Below are 17415 nucleotides of genomic sequence, written 5' to 3'. Positions count from 1 at the left end.
ATTAAAAAATAACTATATTAGTGCAAAAAGCACAATGTCCTTAGTGCAACCAAGGCAGTTTAGTTAGTGTCTGCAGTGTTCAACAGCCTAATGGTTATTGGGAAGAGACTGTTCCTGAACCTGGAAGTCACGGTTTTCAAGACTCCGGTACTTTCTTCCTGATGACAGGAATGAAATGATAGTGTGTGTGTCTTTGATGCAGGCTCCCTTTTGTGTTGGCACCTCCCATAGATCCTTCAAAGGTAGGGAGGTCCACAACTGTCACAGACTGGGCGATGTCCACCACTTTTTGTAGTCTCCTTCATTCTTGGGTGTTGAGTTGCCGAACCAGGCGGTGATGCAACCAGTCGACATGCTCTCTACCATACACCTGTAGATGATCAAGAGCAGATCCGTCTACATATTGAACCTCCTCAATCTTCTATGGAGGCTTTGATGGAGTTTCTGTATGATTGCATCAATGTGCTGGGCCCAGGAAAGGATCTTCATAGATGTGCACAGAGATAATCAGAGCCATATAATCTGCTCGGCCACAGTTTTTGTACAACCAGTCAATTTGACATTCTAGTCAAGGCTGATCCCTGAGATTTAATGGCGGTCTGTATTGTGATTAATACATGACTACTTTAAATGAATGATTGATTAAAAGCAATTCTCAGTGGACTAGTCATACAGTTTACTTCAGCAGTATTATTTGTTAACATAAACCTCAGCTGATAAATAGATGTAAAATATAATTTGATATTATGAAATTAAATGATGTATTATATTGGTTGCAGAAAATGCAGTCACGCGGTAGATTGAAACTGGAAACATCATAGAAATAGTGTGGCCCTACAGTTTTCCAGCTTGTTTCCTAGTGAATATCAATGGATTGCAAACGTCAGTGATTCGTTTCCTGAATACTGAGGAGGGGTGCGTTTTCGATGGTGGGACCAATCTAGCTGAGTGCAGTAGAGTTTTAAAAACAGAGGTCAAATTTAAATGCGTAGGAAGGTTGTGTCTATCTTCGGTCAAATTAAGAGTCAAATCCATTTTATGTGAAGTGCTGATTTAGATCTTGTGTTTTTCTTATCTTAAGCTATGCACAACTTTGCTTACCTGCTGTGTAGGAAGGAACTGCAGATGCTGGTTCAAACCAACGATAGACACAAGATGCTGGAGTAACTCAGTAGGACAGGCAGCATCTCTGGAGAGAAGGAATGGGTGATGTTTCAGGTCGAGATCCTTCATCAGACTGTAGAAGGGTCTCTACCCATTTTTTCACTCCAGAGATGCTGCCTGTCCTGAGTTACTCCAGCATTTTGTGTCTATCTTTTGCTTACCAGCTTCTATTACAAACAAATATTAGTTTTCAGTTCAGATATTCATATAGATTCATAGTCATACAACATGGAAACAGGCCCTTCGGCCCAACTCGTCCATGCTGACCAAGCTGCCCCATCCATGTTCCATTTGCCTGCATTTGGACCTCTCCCTGTCGCTTGTGCCCTAAAAAAATCTTCACTTCATTCTATTCAACTTAATGACATTTCAGACTGGGATATTTTCAAATCCCCTTTAGCAATATTCTGATAGATCTTTTTTTCCTTCCTTGAAGAAGCTCTTTGGTTTTCATCTGATAAGACCAAACAAAGCAAACGTTTTTAACCATCAGGGCAATTTAGATGTGAAAGCTCTGCCCTGTGACTAATACTGTGCGTGGAACCCCAACGTCAGAACAGATGAATGGGGAGATTCCATACAGAAATGCATTGTGTAGTTGGATCAGATTTGCATTAGGTGAATGGGGAAGTGGTCTATTTTTGACTGTACTTTTCTTAGTAAACCAGCAAGGTTTTTATATCACAAGTGCAGAAAATACTAGATATATTCAGCAGTAACTGTGGGGAGAGATAAGAGTGAACATTTCAGGCAAAGAACCCTTCATTAAAATGGAAAAGTGAGAAACCACCCTGCTTTAAGCTGCAGATAAGGGGGAATGAAGAGAACAGAGAAAATGTCTGTGAAAGAGTGCAGACCAAAGATGTCAACATAACAATTACTTCAAAATCTAGCAGTTGAATACCGAAGAGAAAACAAAAGAAACAAATTGAAACAGAAAGTTATATTCACATCTCAGTCACATTCGTACTGTACAGAAACAAGTCCCTCAGCCAATCATGTCCATGCCAGTCACCAAGTGCTCATCTACACCAATCCCATTTACCAACACTTGGTCCATAGCCTTCCATGGCTTGATGATTCCAGTCCTTGCCCAAATACTTGAATGTTAGAGAGCACCCATGGACAGAAAATTAGGTGGTTACTAAAATTTGCCAAATTTAAAGCCTTTGGACTGCAACATGTTCGATAGGAAAATGAAATGTTGTTTTTCAACCATTAATGGGGTGTTATTGCATCCATGGAGGTCAGAGTGCAATGGGAAATTAAATCTATGGGTGACTAGACATTCACGGATACCCTTCAGGACAGAATTAAAGCCCTCTGCAAAACGATCAACCAATATGCTTTTGGTTTCTCCAGTTCAGAGGAGATTTCATTGTGCTAAAGTCGTTCATTGCTCTAAATTGGAATATTGCATATGATTTGCTGCTAAGACTATCTGGGTACCTGGAAGGTGGGAAAGGTAGAGATGAGACAGCATCTTGAATCTCCTGCTGTTGTATGAGAAGGTGCTGTGAGAAGGAGAAGGATCGTGTGGAAGTAAAGGATCAAAATGGGATTATGCAGGGATCTCTCCAGATTGGTGGTGAATTCCCTTTGAGGGTAATAGAAATTCAGCAGGAATGATATGGATGTTGGTAAGATGGAAAGTGAAGATGAGGGGAAGTGCAGATAGACACAAAATGCTGGATTAACTCAACGGGACAGACAGCATGTCAGGATTGAAGGAATGGGCGACGTTTTGGGTCAAGACCCTTCTTCAGACCCGAAATGTCACCCATTCCTTCTATCCAGAGATGCTGCCTGTCCCGCTGAGTAACTCCAGCAATTTGTGTCTTTGGTGTAAATTAGCATCTGCAGTTCCTTCCTGCACATGAGGGGAAGTGCATCCTTTTTATGGTGAGAAGGGTTTCACGCAAAATAACGGGAACCAGGACACATGGTTGAAAAGAGCTCTTAACTATAATAGAGTGGACGCTGCAGTGAAGGATCAAGGGACTGGTGTGGGTCTCCATCGACATGGTAGTCTGCATGCTATTTTTTTTCACCTATTATAAAATTTATTGAATTCTTAAATTTTGTTTGTTCTGTCAACTCAGAGATCACAAATGTACAATTCCCTCTGTCAGAAAGCAATTCCTATTTTCTCTCTGTCCAGGGACGTACTCGGTTCTGATTAAAAAGTCCTAGAAATAAAAGATTACATTCTGTTTCTCTCCCTGTTTACTGAGTATTTCCAGCATTTTCTCTTTTGCATCTAAATTCATGTTGAGTTTCCCAAACCCTGCTGGATATGAACTTGCCACATCGGACGGTAAACACCACTCCAGCATCATTTCAAACCTCCAATTAGATGTGGATTAGCAGCACAATACTGTATTTAGTCCTGCAACACATCTTGCAGAATCTGTCCGTCAAACTCTGCAGTTTCAGAATTAAGTCCATTGATTAGTTGTTTATCATGTAGGCCACGGACTTGGCATTACAACTAGACACTTCAAAGTGAATGTTAAGCAGATACTGCTGTTTACTTTCATCTGACGCTTTTCTACAGTCCAAACTCTGGTGTTGTCTAACTATTCCGAACAACACGATCTTCTTGAAAGACAGACTGAAATTTTATATAATATGAATAATTTAAAAAACTATCGCTATTTGACACTTTGAATGAAAAACATCACTAAGAGAAAGAACAGCAAATAGATTTTTTGCAAAAAAACCCCAAATCAATGAATGAATGAATACTTTATTGTCACATGTGACAAGTCACAGTGAAATTTTTTGCATTCACACCCAAGGTATGCAAATAGTTGCCTTGTAAGGGCACTGTGTAAGTACACACAGTATCTGTGCCGGGTCCCACATTGTTTTCCCCCTCTCCCACTATCTAACTTTAACCAGTACATTTTTGTGTAAAGTGATACATTGATATATAGTGGCAATATCCTCAGTGCTGTATCCAGCTGAGACCTGCTGCATAAAAATAACTGGGGCAGACACAAAATGTTGGAGTAACTCAGCGGGACAGGCAGCATCTCGGGAGAGAAGGAATGGGTGACGTTTCGGGTCGAGACCCTTCTTTAGACTGATGTCAGGGGAGTGGGCAGGACAGAGATAGAATGTAGTCAGAGATAGTAAGACTGGTGGGAGAACTGGGAAGGGGGAGGGGATGGAGAGAGAGGGAAAGCAAGGGCTATTTGAAGTTAGAGAAATCAATGTTCATACCGCTGGGGTGTGAGCTACCCAAGCGAAAAATGAGGTGCCGTTCCTCCAATTTGCGCTGGGCCTCACTCTGACAATGGAGGAGACCCAGGACAGAAAGGTCAGATTGGGAATGGGAGGGGGAGTTAAAGTGCTGAGCAACCCGGAGATCAGGTAGGTTAAGGCGGACTGAGCAGAGGTGTTCAGCGAAACGATCGCCGAGCCTGCGCTTGGTCTCGCCGATGTACAGAAGTTGACACCTGGAACAGCGGATACAGTAGATGAGGTTGGAGGAGGGGCAAATGAACCTCTGCCTCAACTGAAAAGACTGTCGGGGTCCTTGGATGGAGTCGAGGGGGGAGGTAAAGGGGCAGGTGTTGCAAGTACCTGGGGAGGGGGTGGTTTGGGTGGGAAGTGACGAATTGACCAGGGAGTTGCGGAGGGAAGCAGAAAGAGGAGGAGATGGGAAGATGTGGCCAGTAGTGGGATCCTTTTGGAGGTGGCGAAAGTGTTGGAGGATTAAAGTGTTGGCGGATTATATGCTGCGCTATGCATCAAAATAACTGCGACAATTGGAGTTGCGACCAATGTATTACAACGCTGAGAGATAGGTGTCTTGGTTGGCGGACATGGTTTGGATGGCTCTCAAAAAGCCTCACGGTATAGTGGACGATACCAGAAGCAACACTGGTTGAATGAACCGAAATGTGAAAGGGGGTGGGAAGGAAATATGATACAGTATCTTCCACTTACCAGTTTCTGAAATCTAATAATTAATTCTAAAGGTGTATTCTAGGCTATTCAAACTCGACATGATGTTCACCATCTTGTGTGAATTTCACTTCCACGATATGATGAAAGGTTTTGAACCTGAAACATAAACTCTATTTCCCTTTCACAGGTGCTGTCAGACTTGCTGAGTATTTCTACCACTTCCTGATTTTGTTCTCTCTTCCGTATTGCTTGGTTCCCACACTCCTAAATCGTGCATATTTAATAGAATGCTGTCTTTGTATCCATAAAACCTGTACTTTACTATATTAATGAATCAATTGTTAATTACTTAAATTATTGCATCGTATGGGAGGCGCATTCCCAATCTCGTTGTACCCCTGGGTACAATGACAATAAAGATATATTGTATTGTATTGTATTGTAGTCAGTCATCAAACTCACAAGGATACCACTGGGTACCACTTGGAACAAATTTTACCAAGGAAATGTTGTCAAACAGTATTTGAAAATGAATGATTCAAATAGTGGATAATACAGTCAAATGTTGCAGTTCTATGCCATAGTAACAGTTTAAGGAAAGCACAATAGCTAGAGTCATTGAACAGTAATATAATGCAAAGGGTTAATCGTCAATAGTTTAGACAAATTTGTTAATCCCCTTTAATTCTGCCATTGATCATCTGCTAATCTACTAGACTAGTGGTGAAGGCTCCCGACCCACAACTTTGTTGAGTCTGAAGAAGGGTCCTGACCCGAAATGTCATCTACCCATTCTCTCCTCGGATGCTGCCTGATTCACTGAGTTCCTCCAGCACTCTAGTTTGTTTTGTTTTTGTTTTTGTTTTTTAACCAAAAATAATTCATTCAATTATTTACAGTAATGTGTACAGTATGAAATAAATCCAAACAAAACCCACCACCACAATACAAGTCAAACAAATATCCTTCAATACTAAATATACTATTATACAACTATATCACCATCCTTATCAAGGATGCATTCCACCCTCCGTGGTGCCCAGCGGTCCCGGAAATTCCCCAGGGGGCCTATGGACAGTGCATAGTCTCTTTCTAATACCAGCTAGGCGCAGACGTAACCCCGGAAAGCACTCTGTTTTTGTGCTCAAGGTTCCAGCATTAGCAGTATCTTGTGCCCGTGAATATTATGTTCTGTCAGGGTGAGCTGTGACCGTATTCTTAATTGTAAATGGCTCCCAGTCTAAATTTGTTGCTTGTAAATGTTGCATCAGTTAGGGAGAGGCCAATTACTACGCAATAGTTGTTGCAACCTTTTCCTTCCAGTTAATCAGCAAATAAATGGTGGACTTAAAATTTACAGTAACTGGAAGAAATACAAGTGGCTAAAATTACTTTTGATAGGAAGTACTTTAGTTTAGTTTAGAGATACAGCGCAGAAACAGGCCCTTCAGCCCACTGGGTCCACGCCGACCAGCGATCCCCGTATATTAACACTATCCTACACCCACAAGGAACAATTTTTACATTTACCAAGCCAATTAACCTACATACCTGTACGTCTTTGGAGTGTGGGAGAAAACCGAAGATCTCAGAGAAAACGCGCGCAGGTCACGGGGAGAACATACAAACTCGATACAGATAGCACCCGCAGTTGGGATGGAACCCGGGTCTCCGGCGCTGCATTCGCTGTAAGGCAGCAACTCTACCGCTGCGCCACCGTACATGAAGTACTCGTGTATTTCTTTTCTTCTGCAGGCATGTTCATTTTACAATTATATGGCCTTTTGGGCGGGTGCTTTTCATGGCCTGTTAGTTGAAGATCCTTTGCAGTAATCATCTGATGTGCTTCAGTACATTTAACTATGGTTCATGGCAAAATAGCATTAAAAAAAATGAAGATTAGGAGGGTAATTCTCATTCAGACTCATCCAGTGATATATGAATTGTTTTATTGGAATGTGAATAAGGCCTTAAAAGTGGAACAGAAGGTGTGCCTTCCGTTCTGTCAAAGTCCACTTCTGATGGTGAAAGATTCACTTCAGTATTACACAGAAATGCCCAGTTGGTTCAAGTGCTAATGTCTTGGAAATGCTACTATGGAACCACAATCTGGTGATGTGAAAGCAAGAGTACCAGTACTGAGTAGGCTGAAGACGGATCTTGACCCGAAATGTCACCCATTCCTTCTCTCCAGAGATGCTGCCTGTCCCGCTGGGTTACTCCAACATTTTGTGTCTATCTTTAGTACTAGTGCTGAGCCAGTCAGGTTTTTCCTCCTCAAGATTTCATTGGATCCATGAATTTCACACATGGAAGATGGTTCATTTGTCCATTTTAACTGTAATGCCTCTTCACTTGGTTTCCATCATCCTACTAAAGGAAACAAAACGTCACGTTCAATTTGTATATCGCTGAAATTTAAGTTGTGCTAATTTGAATTTGTTGGGTCTCATCTTAACAATTGCGTGTGGTCTACTCTAAATGTTTCAATCCAGCCTTGTTTCACTGAAGATCGTTTTGCATGGGTCTGAATGATTAAAGGAACACATGCTTACACATTTGTCATCAGTTAATAGCTTAAAACATGCTATATTGTGATGTCACGCCTTGAACTCTGCTTCTGAGATTCATTCCATAGAAGTTGTTGGAAGAAATGGTACAGCTTGCTGTAGGAGCTACGTAGTGTATTTCACACAAACAACTGGGATTAAAGTTCTAGGAAACTATCCAGCCTGTACATCGGGAGAGGGGGGGGGGATTATACCAGCCTGTTAATTGTGCAATTAAGTAAGAGTGAGACACATGTGCCATTGAAGGAATATGGATTTATTTAGAGCTGTAGCTGATGCCTATAAAACTAACTGGCATCTATCTGTAGCAGGCTCAATTTGCAACACAAAATTATTGTGGTAACTTTACTGAAGTAAAGTGAAACTCTCACCACCATCTATACTCAGTCTGTAGTCATTATCTATTTCCTAATCTGATGTGATGTGGTGGAAAGGTCTGTTCTCTTCAGATTTTCCCATTCCTATTGAGGGCGTGCAGCGTAGGTTCATTAGGTTAATTCCCGGAATGGCGGGACTGTCGTATGTTGAAAGGCTGGAGCAATTAGGCTTGTATACACTGGAATTTAGAAGGATGAGGGGGGATCTTATTGAAACATATAAGATAATTAGGGGATTGGACACATTAGAGGCAGGAAACATGTTACCAATGTTGGGGGAGTCCAGAACAAGGGGCCACAGTTTAAGAATAAGGGGTAGGCCATTTAGAACGGAGATGAGGAAGAACTTTTTCAGTCAGAGAGTGGTGAAGGTGTGGAATTCTCTGCTTCAGAAGGCAGTGGAGGCCAGTTCGTTGGATGCTTTCAAGAGAGAGCAGGATAGAGCTCTTAAGGATAGCGGAGTGAGGGGGTATGGGGAGAAGGCAGGAACGGGGTATTGATTGAGAGTGATCAGCCATGATCGCATTGAATGGCGGTGCTGGCTCGAAGGGCTGAATGGCCTACTCCTGCACCTATTGTCTATTGTCTATTGTCTATTGATATCTGTATTATCTGAAATTATCTTTTGAAACATGTGAAAGTCACTCCCTTGCCTGAAATTGCAATAAATTTAGTCCTGCTGAGAATGAATAGTGAGGCCCTGAGTCACACCAGCAGTGGGTGGGGTGGGAGGATTTCAGTTGATTTCTTTCGTGAGAAATATCTGACATATTTACACCAAGGGACACTTGTGGAAGCTTTGAAATGAGTACGGTATAGTTGAAAAAAATAATTTCAATTTCATTTTCTATTTACAGTATAATACACTAAAGTGACTGCATTATTTTACGTGGATCAAAGGACTTGCACCTCAGAACCAACAATGCAAGCATTCCACTGATGCCAATAAACAAATGGCCAGGGTCTCACATTAGCTGCTCATTAGTCTTGCCAATGAGACTGCCCACTGGGATACATCTGTTCAAAAATGTAAGGCATTGCCTAGGACAATGCATATTGATGAGGCCAATAATGTCAGTGTTAAACAGATATGATCACAGTACTGGTTATAATAATATTGTGCTCCATGCTTAAGTGCAGGTTTCTTCTCAAAGTGTGTAGGAAGGAACTGCAGATGCTGGTTTAAACCGAAGGTAGACACAAAATGCTGGAGTAACTCAGCGGGACAGAAAGCATCTCTAGGTAGAAGGAATGGGTGATGTTCTGAAACGTCACCCATTCCTTCTATCCAGAGATGCTGCCTGTCCCGCTGAGTTATTTCAGCATTTTGTGTCTATCTTTTTCTCAAAGTGTTCAGGTTTCTGTTTACTTTTTCACTTGTTCTCATACATGTACCCATCCCATCCTACTTCCATTCATTCTTTATATAAAGGAGTTCTTCAACTTGACTTCTCACTCTACCTACCTCTTTGTTTAACCTACATTGACACAGGCTTTCTACAATTGCCAGTTATCTTGAAGATAATCACTCAACTATTGCATGTTTTTTCCATACCTAGAGATACAATAGAAGGCTACAAGCGTGTAATTCAAGCAAGATCTGGGTGCATGGGAGGTATCCGCGAGCTACTGCATCTAACCTGACTGAAAAGTATGCCACCGGTCGTTTGATATCGCTGCCTCCACTTTTCTCCTGTCTTTCCTATCCTCTTCTTCGGATTCTGTTTGAGCACCTGCATCTTCTTGGTCTCGTGCCCTTACTTCTCCCCTGGCTTCCCCTGTTGGAATTTTGGGGTATAAGGGAGCCGCTAATGGTGCCTGTATTTCAATAAGGGCATTGGCACCTACTGGTGGGGTATATGGAGGAGGTCTCCTCCATGTGGGACCCTCCTCATCTTCACTAGCAAAGAGGGTTGTCATGCCAGACATAGGGTCTCCTTATGAGCAATTAGCATTCCTTCACCTTCAACAATATGGAAGCCCCAAAAGCATAATGGCCAAGCATTCCATCATGCAAAGTTAATAGCCATTAACTCTTTCAATCTGATCATTGATCTTTTTTTGCCTCTAATTTAAAATCTTTTTCTTTCCTTCCTAACTAGTCGTGTACCTCTATTTTAATATGCCAATTTTTCAAACCTTTTCACTTTTGTTTCTTAAGGTTTGTGACCTTGTATTCTGTTTTTTCTTGCATTCTCAATAAGATTGTTGTAGTCCTTATATTACTCCAACACAGTGACCTGGATTCTGTGATTGATGACAAAATGACCTTGAACAAACCTGCCCACAGCTTTCCCTGGTCCATTCTACCTATCTCTGGTGGAGTCTGAAGAAGGGTCTCGACCCGAAAAGGTACACATTCCTTCTCTCCAGAGATGCTGCTTGTCCCGCTGAGTTACTTGAGCATTTTGTGTTTATCTTCGGTTTAAGCCAGCATCTGTAGTTCCTTCCTACCTATCTCTGAGGTACTTTTGGCTTCATGCAGCAGTAATGTTGCACACAACGAAGAACCCTCTTGGGCAACAAATCGGGAAGAAAATGCCCTGATTTTAATGACATTTTTAAGCAACTCAGGGGGCAAAATAAAGATTGAACATGCATTTTATATTTATGAGATTATAGTAGAAAATGAGATGTCATATGCAAACAAAAGAGCTGATGATAGCAACTACTATATTTAAATGCAAAATGCAAACCCCAGTTTAGTGATCACTGCTAGCATCTGTTATCAGCAGTATTAATTCTGTGTCTTTGAAATGCTAATTGATTGAAAGATAGAGCATGGAAACAAGCACTTCAGCCCACTGAGTCCATGCCAGCCATCGATCATCCTGGTTCTAAGCTATCCCACGTTTGCATGCACTCCCTACACACTAGGGGCAATTTACAGCTGGCCAGTTAACCTACAAACCCGCACGTCTTTGGGATGTGGGAGGAAACTGGAGCACCTGGAGGAAACCCACGAGGTCACAGGGAGAATGTGCAAACTCCACACAGACAGCACCCGAGGTCGGGATTGAACGGGGTTTCTGCTGCTGTGAGGCAGCGGGTAGAGCTGTGCTACTGTGCAGCCCCTGATCTATTTTACCAAAACAGCCCAATAAAACAGTTTAACCTTGACAGCTGAAATTTTATTTAGTGACAGTACAGTAAACCATAAACTGATTTTGAAAATATTGCCTTCATGAATGATTGATTTTTAAAGATTAAAGTTTGCCAACTGAGCTCCAGTTGGATATTAATGTGGCATATCCAGCAAATATTGATCTTTACTTCCTGAATGCTTCCTTGCTTCACAGCTATTGTATGGAGGTACGAAGTTGCAGCCATGTAGTTTGTTCTTTGTGCAGAATTTTGCTGTGTGTTTCTTAAGATGGAAACATCAAGGAAGTTGAGTTTTCATGTACTGGTGCTTCAGTGTGCAATATCGCAGTGGTGTCAGAACATTGGAACATACCTGCAATCAGTGAAGGAAAGAAAACTAAATTAGTAGGTAGACCAGACCAACTCAGTGTCATAGAAATGTGGAAATTATCTAAGTGTGTACTTGGGCTGGGAATATAGAGAGATGGTGGGTAAGTGATACACTAATAAGCAGCAAAAAAAATCATTTGAAAGGGGTATGATTGTCAATTTTAACTAGATTCTAAACCATTTAATTCCTGCTACCTTCATGACTGACGTGATTTTTATGCCTGCCCACTTTGCAGTGTTTTGTCTCTATTGGCATGGTATTGGTTTATTGTTGTGTGTACCAAGGTACAGCAAAAAGCTTTTGTTTGCATGCTATCCAATTAAATCGGATTATACTATACATGAATACAATCAAGCCGTACACCAGTACAACAGGTAGAGCAAAGAGTCAAATACCAGAGTGCAGAATCTAGTGTTACAGCATTGTAGGGTTACAGTTCCAGAGAAAGTCTACTGTCTGCAGTGAGATAGGTTGGAAAACCGGGACTACACCTAATTCACGAGAAGACCATTTGGTAGCCTGATAACAGAGGGGAAGAAGCTGTTCCTGAGTCTGGTGGTATGTGCTTTCAAGCTTTTCGCAACTTCTGCCTGATGGGAGAGGAGAGGAGAGAAGAGGGAATGAATGTGAGATCCTGGAGCTCAAAAGAGTCAAGAGTGTTTTATTGTCATTTGTCCCGAAATGGAACAATGAAATTTGTACTTGCAGCAACACAGCAAATATGTAAACATAGTACTCTGCAAGCACCTTCTTTAACAATTCTGCTCTATCAACAGCTCTATCAAACTGGATCTCGAGAATTTTTAAGTTTAACTTTGATTTTTATGCTTTGTCTAAAAGGCAGTCTATGTACTGCACTAAATTGTTAATTGAAATTATGTGTGGAAAGAAACTGCAGATGCTGGCTTAAACCGAAGATAGACACAAAAAGCTGGAGTAACTTAGTGGGACAGGCAGCATCTCTGGAGAGAAGGAATGGGTGACATTTCTGGTCAAGACCCTTCTTCAGACTAGTTAGGGATAAGGGAAACGAGAGATATAGATGATGATGTAGAGAGATGTAGAGAGATAAAGAACAATGAATGAAAGATACGCAAATTGTATATGATATGATATGATATGATATGTTACATGAAGTTAGAGCAATCAATATTCACACCACTGGGCTGTAAGCTGCCCAAGCGAAATATGAGATGCTGTTGCTCCAATTTGTGTTTAGCCACACTTTGACAATGGAGGAGACCGAGGACAGAAAGGTATGTGTGGGAATGGGAAGGAGAATTAAAGTGTTTAGCAACCGGCTGCCTGTCCCGCTGAGTTACTCCAGCTTTTTGTGTCTATCTTCGGTTTAAACCAGCATCTGCAGTTCCTTCCTACACATCAAATGACTGCAGTTATCTCATCTCTATCTCATCTCAACAAACTAGTCCACTCCCAGGCAATTAATCATTACTATCCTGCCAATGAAAGTTTGAGGGTTTTTTAATATAGGTGTCGACATATTTTGGAAGAAGAACTAACCCAATATTTAAGTGGAGGATCCCCTCAAATTATCACATGCCACGTGTTAGTATTGCACAAAAAAATGGGCTCAAGACAAGCGAGTAAATGGAAATGTTGTTTACATTTACAGTTCATATACAAATACTATTCATATTTTTTCAATCTAGGAAGACTACAAGAGGTGGAAGAAAGGCCATTCATAATGTCATCGATCGCTGCATATTATGCAGGAAAAAACGTGCTGGTCACGGGAGCTACGGGGTTCATGGGCAAAGTGCTGGTGGAGAAGCTGCTGCGCTCCTGCCCGAAAGTCAAAGCCGTCTACATCCTGGTGAGGCCTAAAGCTGGGCAGTCGATGCAGGAGAGGGTCACCGACATGATGAAGTGCAAGGTATGGTGGTGGACAAAGGCAACTGGGCTCGTGTCTGAGCTCCTGGCGTTTCTTGACTATATGTGCCATTTTACCTGAACTGCTATCATGAGTGAACTACAATGTTAGGAATAATAGTGTGGTGAGGGATGGGAGATGTGATGAGAGAATACTCATTCTCACTGCAGTATTTAGTGTGCTTACACATGGGCAAAGCTGCTTATTTTCTGAGTTCCTAATGTGACCAGCATTTTGGCAGCAAAGTGTTAGAGCTGACTTTCTAAAACACGGTGGCACAGCGATAGAGTTGTTGCCTTACAGTGCTTGCAGCGCTGGAGACCCGGGTTTGATCCCGACTACGGGTGCTGTCTGTATGGAGTTTGTACGTTCTCCCCGTGACCATGTGGGTTTTCGCTGAGATCTTCGGTTTCCTCACAAATGCTAAAGACGTGCAGGTTTGTAGGTTAATTGGCTTTGTATAAATGTAAATTGTCCCTAGTGTGTAGGATAGTGTTAATGTGCGAGGATTGCTGGTCGGTGCGGACTCGGTGGGCCAAAAGGCCTGTTTCTGCGCTGTATCTCTCAACCAGTGTTTCTTAATCTTTTAACCCTTGCAGAACCCTTGAAATAATTTTCATGTCTCAGGGAACCCCTACATAAAAATTTGTCGTGTACTGTCTACTGACCACGAAAGGCCGTTTCACACTGGCGCCGTATAGACGTCGCTAAATATATTTCCTATGATTATTATACTTTTAAATTACATAACTGGTAGAAGACTTTATTATAATACCCAAGAATTTTCCAAGAATATTGACTCAAAATGACTCAAATGTATTTACATATGATTAGCAAGGATGTGCATTCCTGCTCTACATTGGTTCTAGTCCTGGGGAAAACAAACCCACATATGACCACTAATTGCAGTCATTTAGAGTAAAATGTCATCTTGCTTATTGAAGTACATATTGAAGTACTTGTTGAAGTAAATTCGTACATAAATTAATAATCAGCCCAAAAAGGTGGCATTTGGCTTTTCTGCTGTGTTTTATATTTTAACCACGTCTTAATTAATTAATATAGTTATATAATCTTGCACTTAAATTTAATATTTACTCATTACAGTTCCACCACTGATTTTCTGGCACTCTTGGTTCCAGAAAATCAGAAAATGGTTTATCCATTTTATCTGACCAAAGGAGTTCACAGCCTCCGATAGTGACACAACGGTACAGGAACCATCCACCTAGGCTGGGGGGTGGGGGGGGGGCGAGATACCGGCCTGCAAAGCCGGCCAAGGAAGACGGCTATGGGGATAGATGTGCTGGCTCCAGCTGGGCTGGAGTTCCAGAGCCCCGGCTGCAGGTTGCAAATTCAACCCACCGATCGGCCGTGGAAGTCCCGATGAGCTTGAGATTGGCTGCATTGCCCAGCCTAGATGCCACATTTTCGGGGAGACTTCCAGAGTGGGGGGATTTCTCACGGAACCCCTAGCTAGCGACTAGGGAAACTCATCGTTATTTCACTATTCTATTTATTGTTGAAAAAGGCAGTATTAAGTGGCCACATATCTAGATACCTATATTTTTTTTAATCGTATTTAACAGCAAGATGCCTCTTAGAATTGTTGGTATGCAGTAGTGATTACCAAACAGACCTGGGAGGTTTTGTCCTCGTCGTGTGTTCACTTGCTCACTCACACTGTTTGCCCGTTCCTATCTAACGGGTGAAATGGCAAGTACATCGTGAAGGTTGAAAAGAAGAGCCAAGTATAACGGCATTGAGTTTTAAAACGTCATGGCTGTGGGAAGACTTTGGCTGTGTTTTCTCTGACCTTGCACTGCTCTTCACTGTATCTTTGGATCTATGCTGAAGCCTCTGCACGCGGATGTAAATAGGGTTTCACTATTCCCACGCCAAACATGGGACCACACAGCTGTCGGAGTGGCAGAAAGCAGGAAGCAATTCAGGGGCTGAGGAGCTCTGTGGCTTTGGAGCTGAGAAGCATAAATTGGAACAGGGGGTGATTTCGATTTCATGCTAATGAGATTCAATGTGTGTAGGATGGGGAATTTGCAGTTTAAGAGGAAAATAAAGTATAAAGTTCAGAACGGTTATAAAACAAAAAGACTAAAACATAAAATAAGTTATTTGTCAGCAAGATTTTGCATGTGTCTTTATCAGGAATGTGAGCAATTTTTATGAGACTACCCAAATACAGGAATGGTATTGAAGGCTCATGAAAAAAAAAATCACTTTAATAAAGTCTCAGAGGAATTGTACGAAGTTTTAAGTATCCAAAAATATTAACAAGTAACAGATTGTGCTAGAACAAAACCAGTCACAATATAATCTTTCCACTGTTCACTTCTGGACACCTACACATTCAGAACAATTAAGGAGAGGAAGTATAACATAGCAAAGAAGAGTGGGAAGACAGAGGATTGGGACTCTTTTAAAGAGCAACAAAAGTTAACTAAAAAGGCAATACGGGGAGAAAAGATGAGGTACGAGGGTAAACTAGCCAATAATATAAAGGAGGATAGCAAAAGTTTTTTTAGGTACGTGAAGAGGAAAAAAATAGTCAAGGCAAATGTGGGTCCCTTGAAGACAGAAACAGGGGAATTTATTATGGGGAACAAAGAAATGGCAGACGAGTTAAACCGTTACTTTGGATCTGTCTTCACTGAGGAAGATACACACAATCTCACAAATGTTCTAGGGGCCAGAGAACCTAGGGTGATGGAGGAACTAAAGGAAATCCACATTAGGCAGGAAATGGTTTTGGGTAGACTGATGGGACTGAAGGCTGATAAATCCCCAGGGCCTGATGGTCTGCATCCCAGGGTACTTAAGCAGGTGGCTCTAGAAATAGTGGAAGCATTGGAGATCATTTTTCAATGTTCTATAGATTCAGGATCAGTTCCTGTGGATTGGAGGATAGCAAATGTTATCCCACTTTTTAAGAAAGGAGGGAGAGAGAAAACGGGTAATTATAGACCAGTTAGTCTGACATCAGTGGTGGGGAAGATGCTGGAGTCAATTATAAAAGACGAAATTGCTGAGCATTTGGATAGCAGTAACGGGATCATTCCAAGTCAGCATGGATTTACGAAGGGGAAATCATGCTTGACAAATCTACTGGAATTTTTTGAGGATGTAACTAGGAAAATTGACAGGGGAGAATCAGTGGATGTGGTGTACCTCGACTTTCAGAAAGCCTTCGACAAGGTCCCACATAGGAGATTAGTGGGCAAAATTAGGGCACATGGTATTGGGGGTAGGGTACTGACATGGATAGAAAATTGGTTGACAGACAGAAAGCAAAGAGTGGGGATAAATGGGGCCCTTTCGGAATGGCAGGCAGTGACCAGTGGGGTACCGCAAGGTTCGGTGCTGGGACCCCAGCTATTTACGATATACATTAATGACTTAGACGAAGGGATTAAAAGTACCATTAGCAAATTTGCAGATGATACTAAGCTGGGGGGTAGTGTGAATTGTGAGGAAGATGCAATAAGGCTGCAGGGTGACTTGGACAGGTTGTGTGAGTGGGCGGATACATGGCAGATGCAGTTTAATGTAGATAAGTGTGAGGTTATTCACTTTGGAAGTAAGAATAAAAAGGCAGATTATTATCTGAATGGTGTCAAGTTAGGAGGAGGGGGAGTTCAACGAGATCTGGGTGTCCTAGTGCATCAGTCAATGAAAGGAAGCATGCAGGTACAGCAGGCAGTGAAGAAAGCCAATGGAATGTTGGCCTTCATAACAAGAGGAGTTGAGTATAGGAGCAAAGAGGTCCTTCTACAGTTGTACCGGGCCCTGGTGAGACCGCACCTGGAGTACTGTGTGCAGTTTTGGTCTCCAAATTTGAGGAAGGATATTCTTGCTATGGAGGGCGTGCAGCGTAGGTTCACTAGGTTAATTCCCGGAATGGCGGGACTGTCGTATGTTGAAAGGCTGGAGCGATTGGGCTTGTATACACTGGAATTTAGAAGGATGAGGGGGGATCTTATTGAAACATATAAGATAATTAGG

At 41.9% G+C, this 17415-nt stretch overlaps 1 protein-coding gene across 4 annotated transcripts in view; it reads left to right on the top strand.

Moving 5' to 3' along the window:
* The window catches only part of LOC144603476 (fatty acyl-CoA reductase 1), a 94097-nt gene that overhangs the window by 16767 nt on the left and 59915 nt on the right, over positions 1-17415 (top strand). For 3 of the 4 annotated variants that reach the window (XM_078416703.1, XM_078416700.1, XM_078416704.1), the window contains exon 2: positions 13175-13398. In XM_078416703.1, coding sequence (XP_078272829.1) covers positions 13210-13398 — 189 coding nt within the window. In that variant the 5' untranslated portion in view covers positions 13175-13209. Of the gene's footprint in view, positions 1-10264; positions 10382-13174; positions 13399-17415 lie in introns of those variants that run through there. The other variant, XM_078416701.1, reaches the window with a different exon arrangement.

This window comes from Rhinoraja longicauda, chromosome 20 (assembly GCF_053455715.1).
Source record: "Rhinoraja longicauda isolate Sanriku21f chromosome 20, sRhiLon1.1, whole genome shotgun sequence".
NCBI lineage: Eukaryota > Metazoa > Chordata > Chondrichthyes > Rajiformes > Arhynchobatidae > Rhinoraja > Rhinoraja longicauda.
The sequence above is the reverse complement of the archived record's forward strand: the minus strand, read 5'-3'. Positions and strand labels throughout refer to the sequence as shown.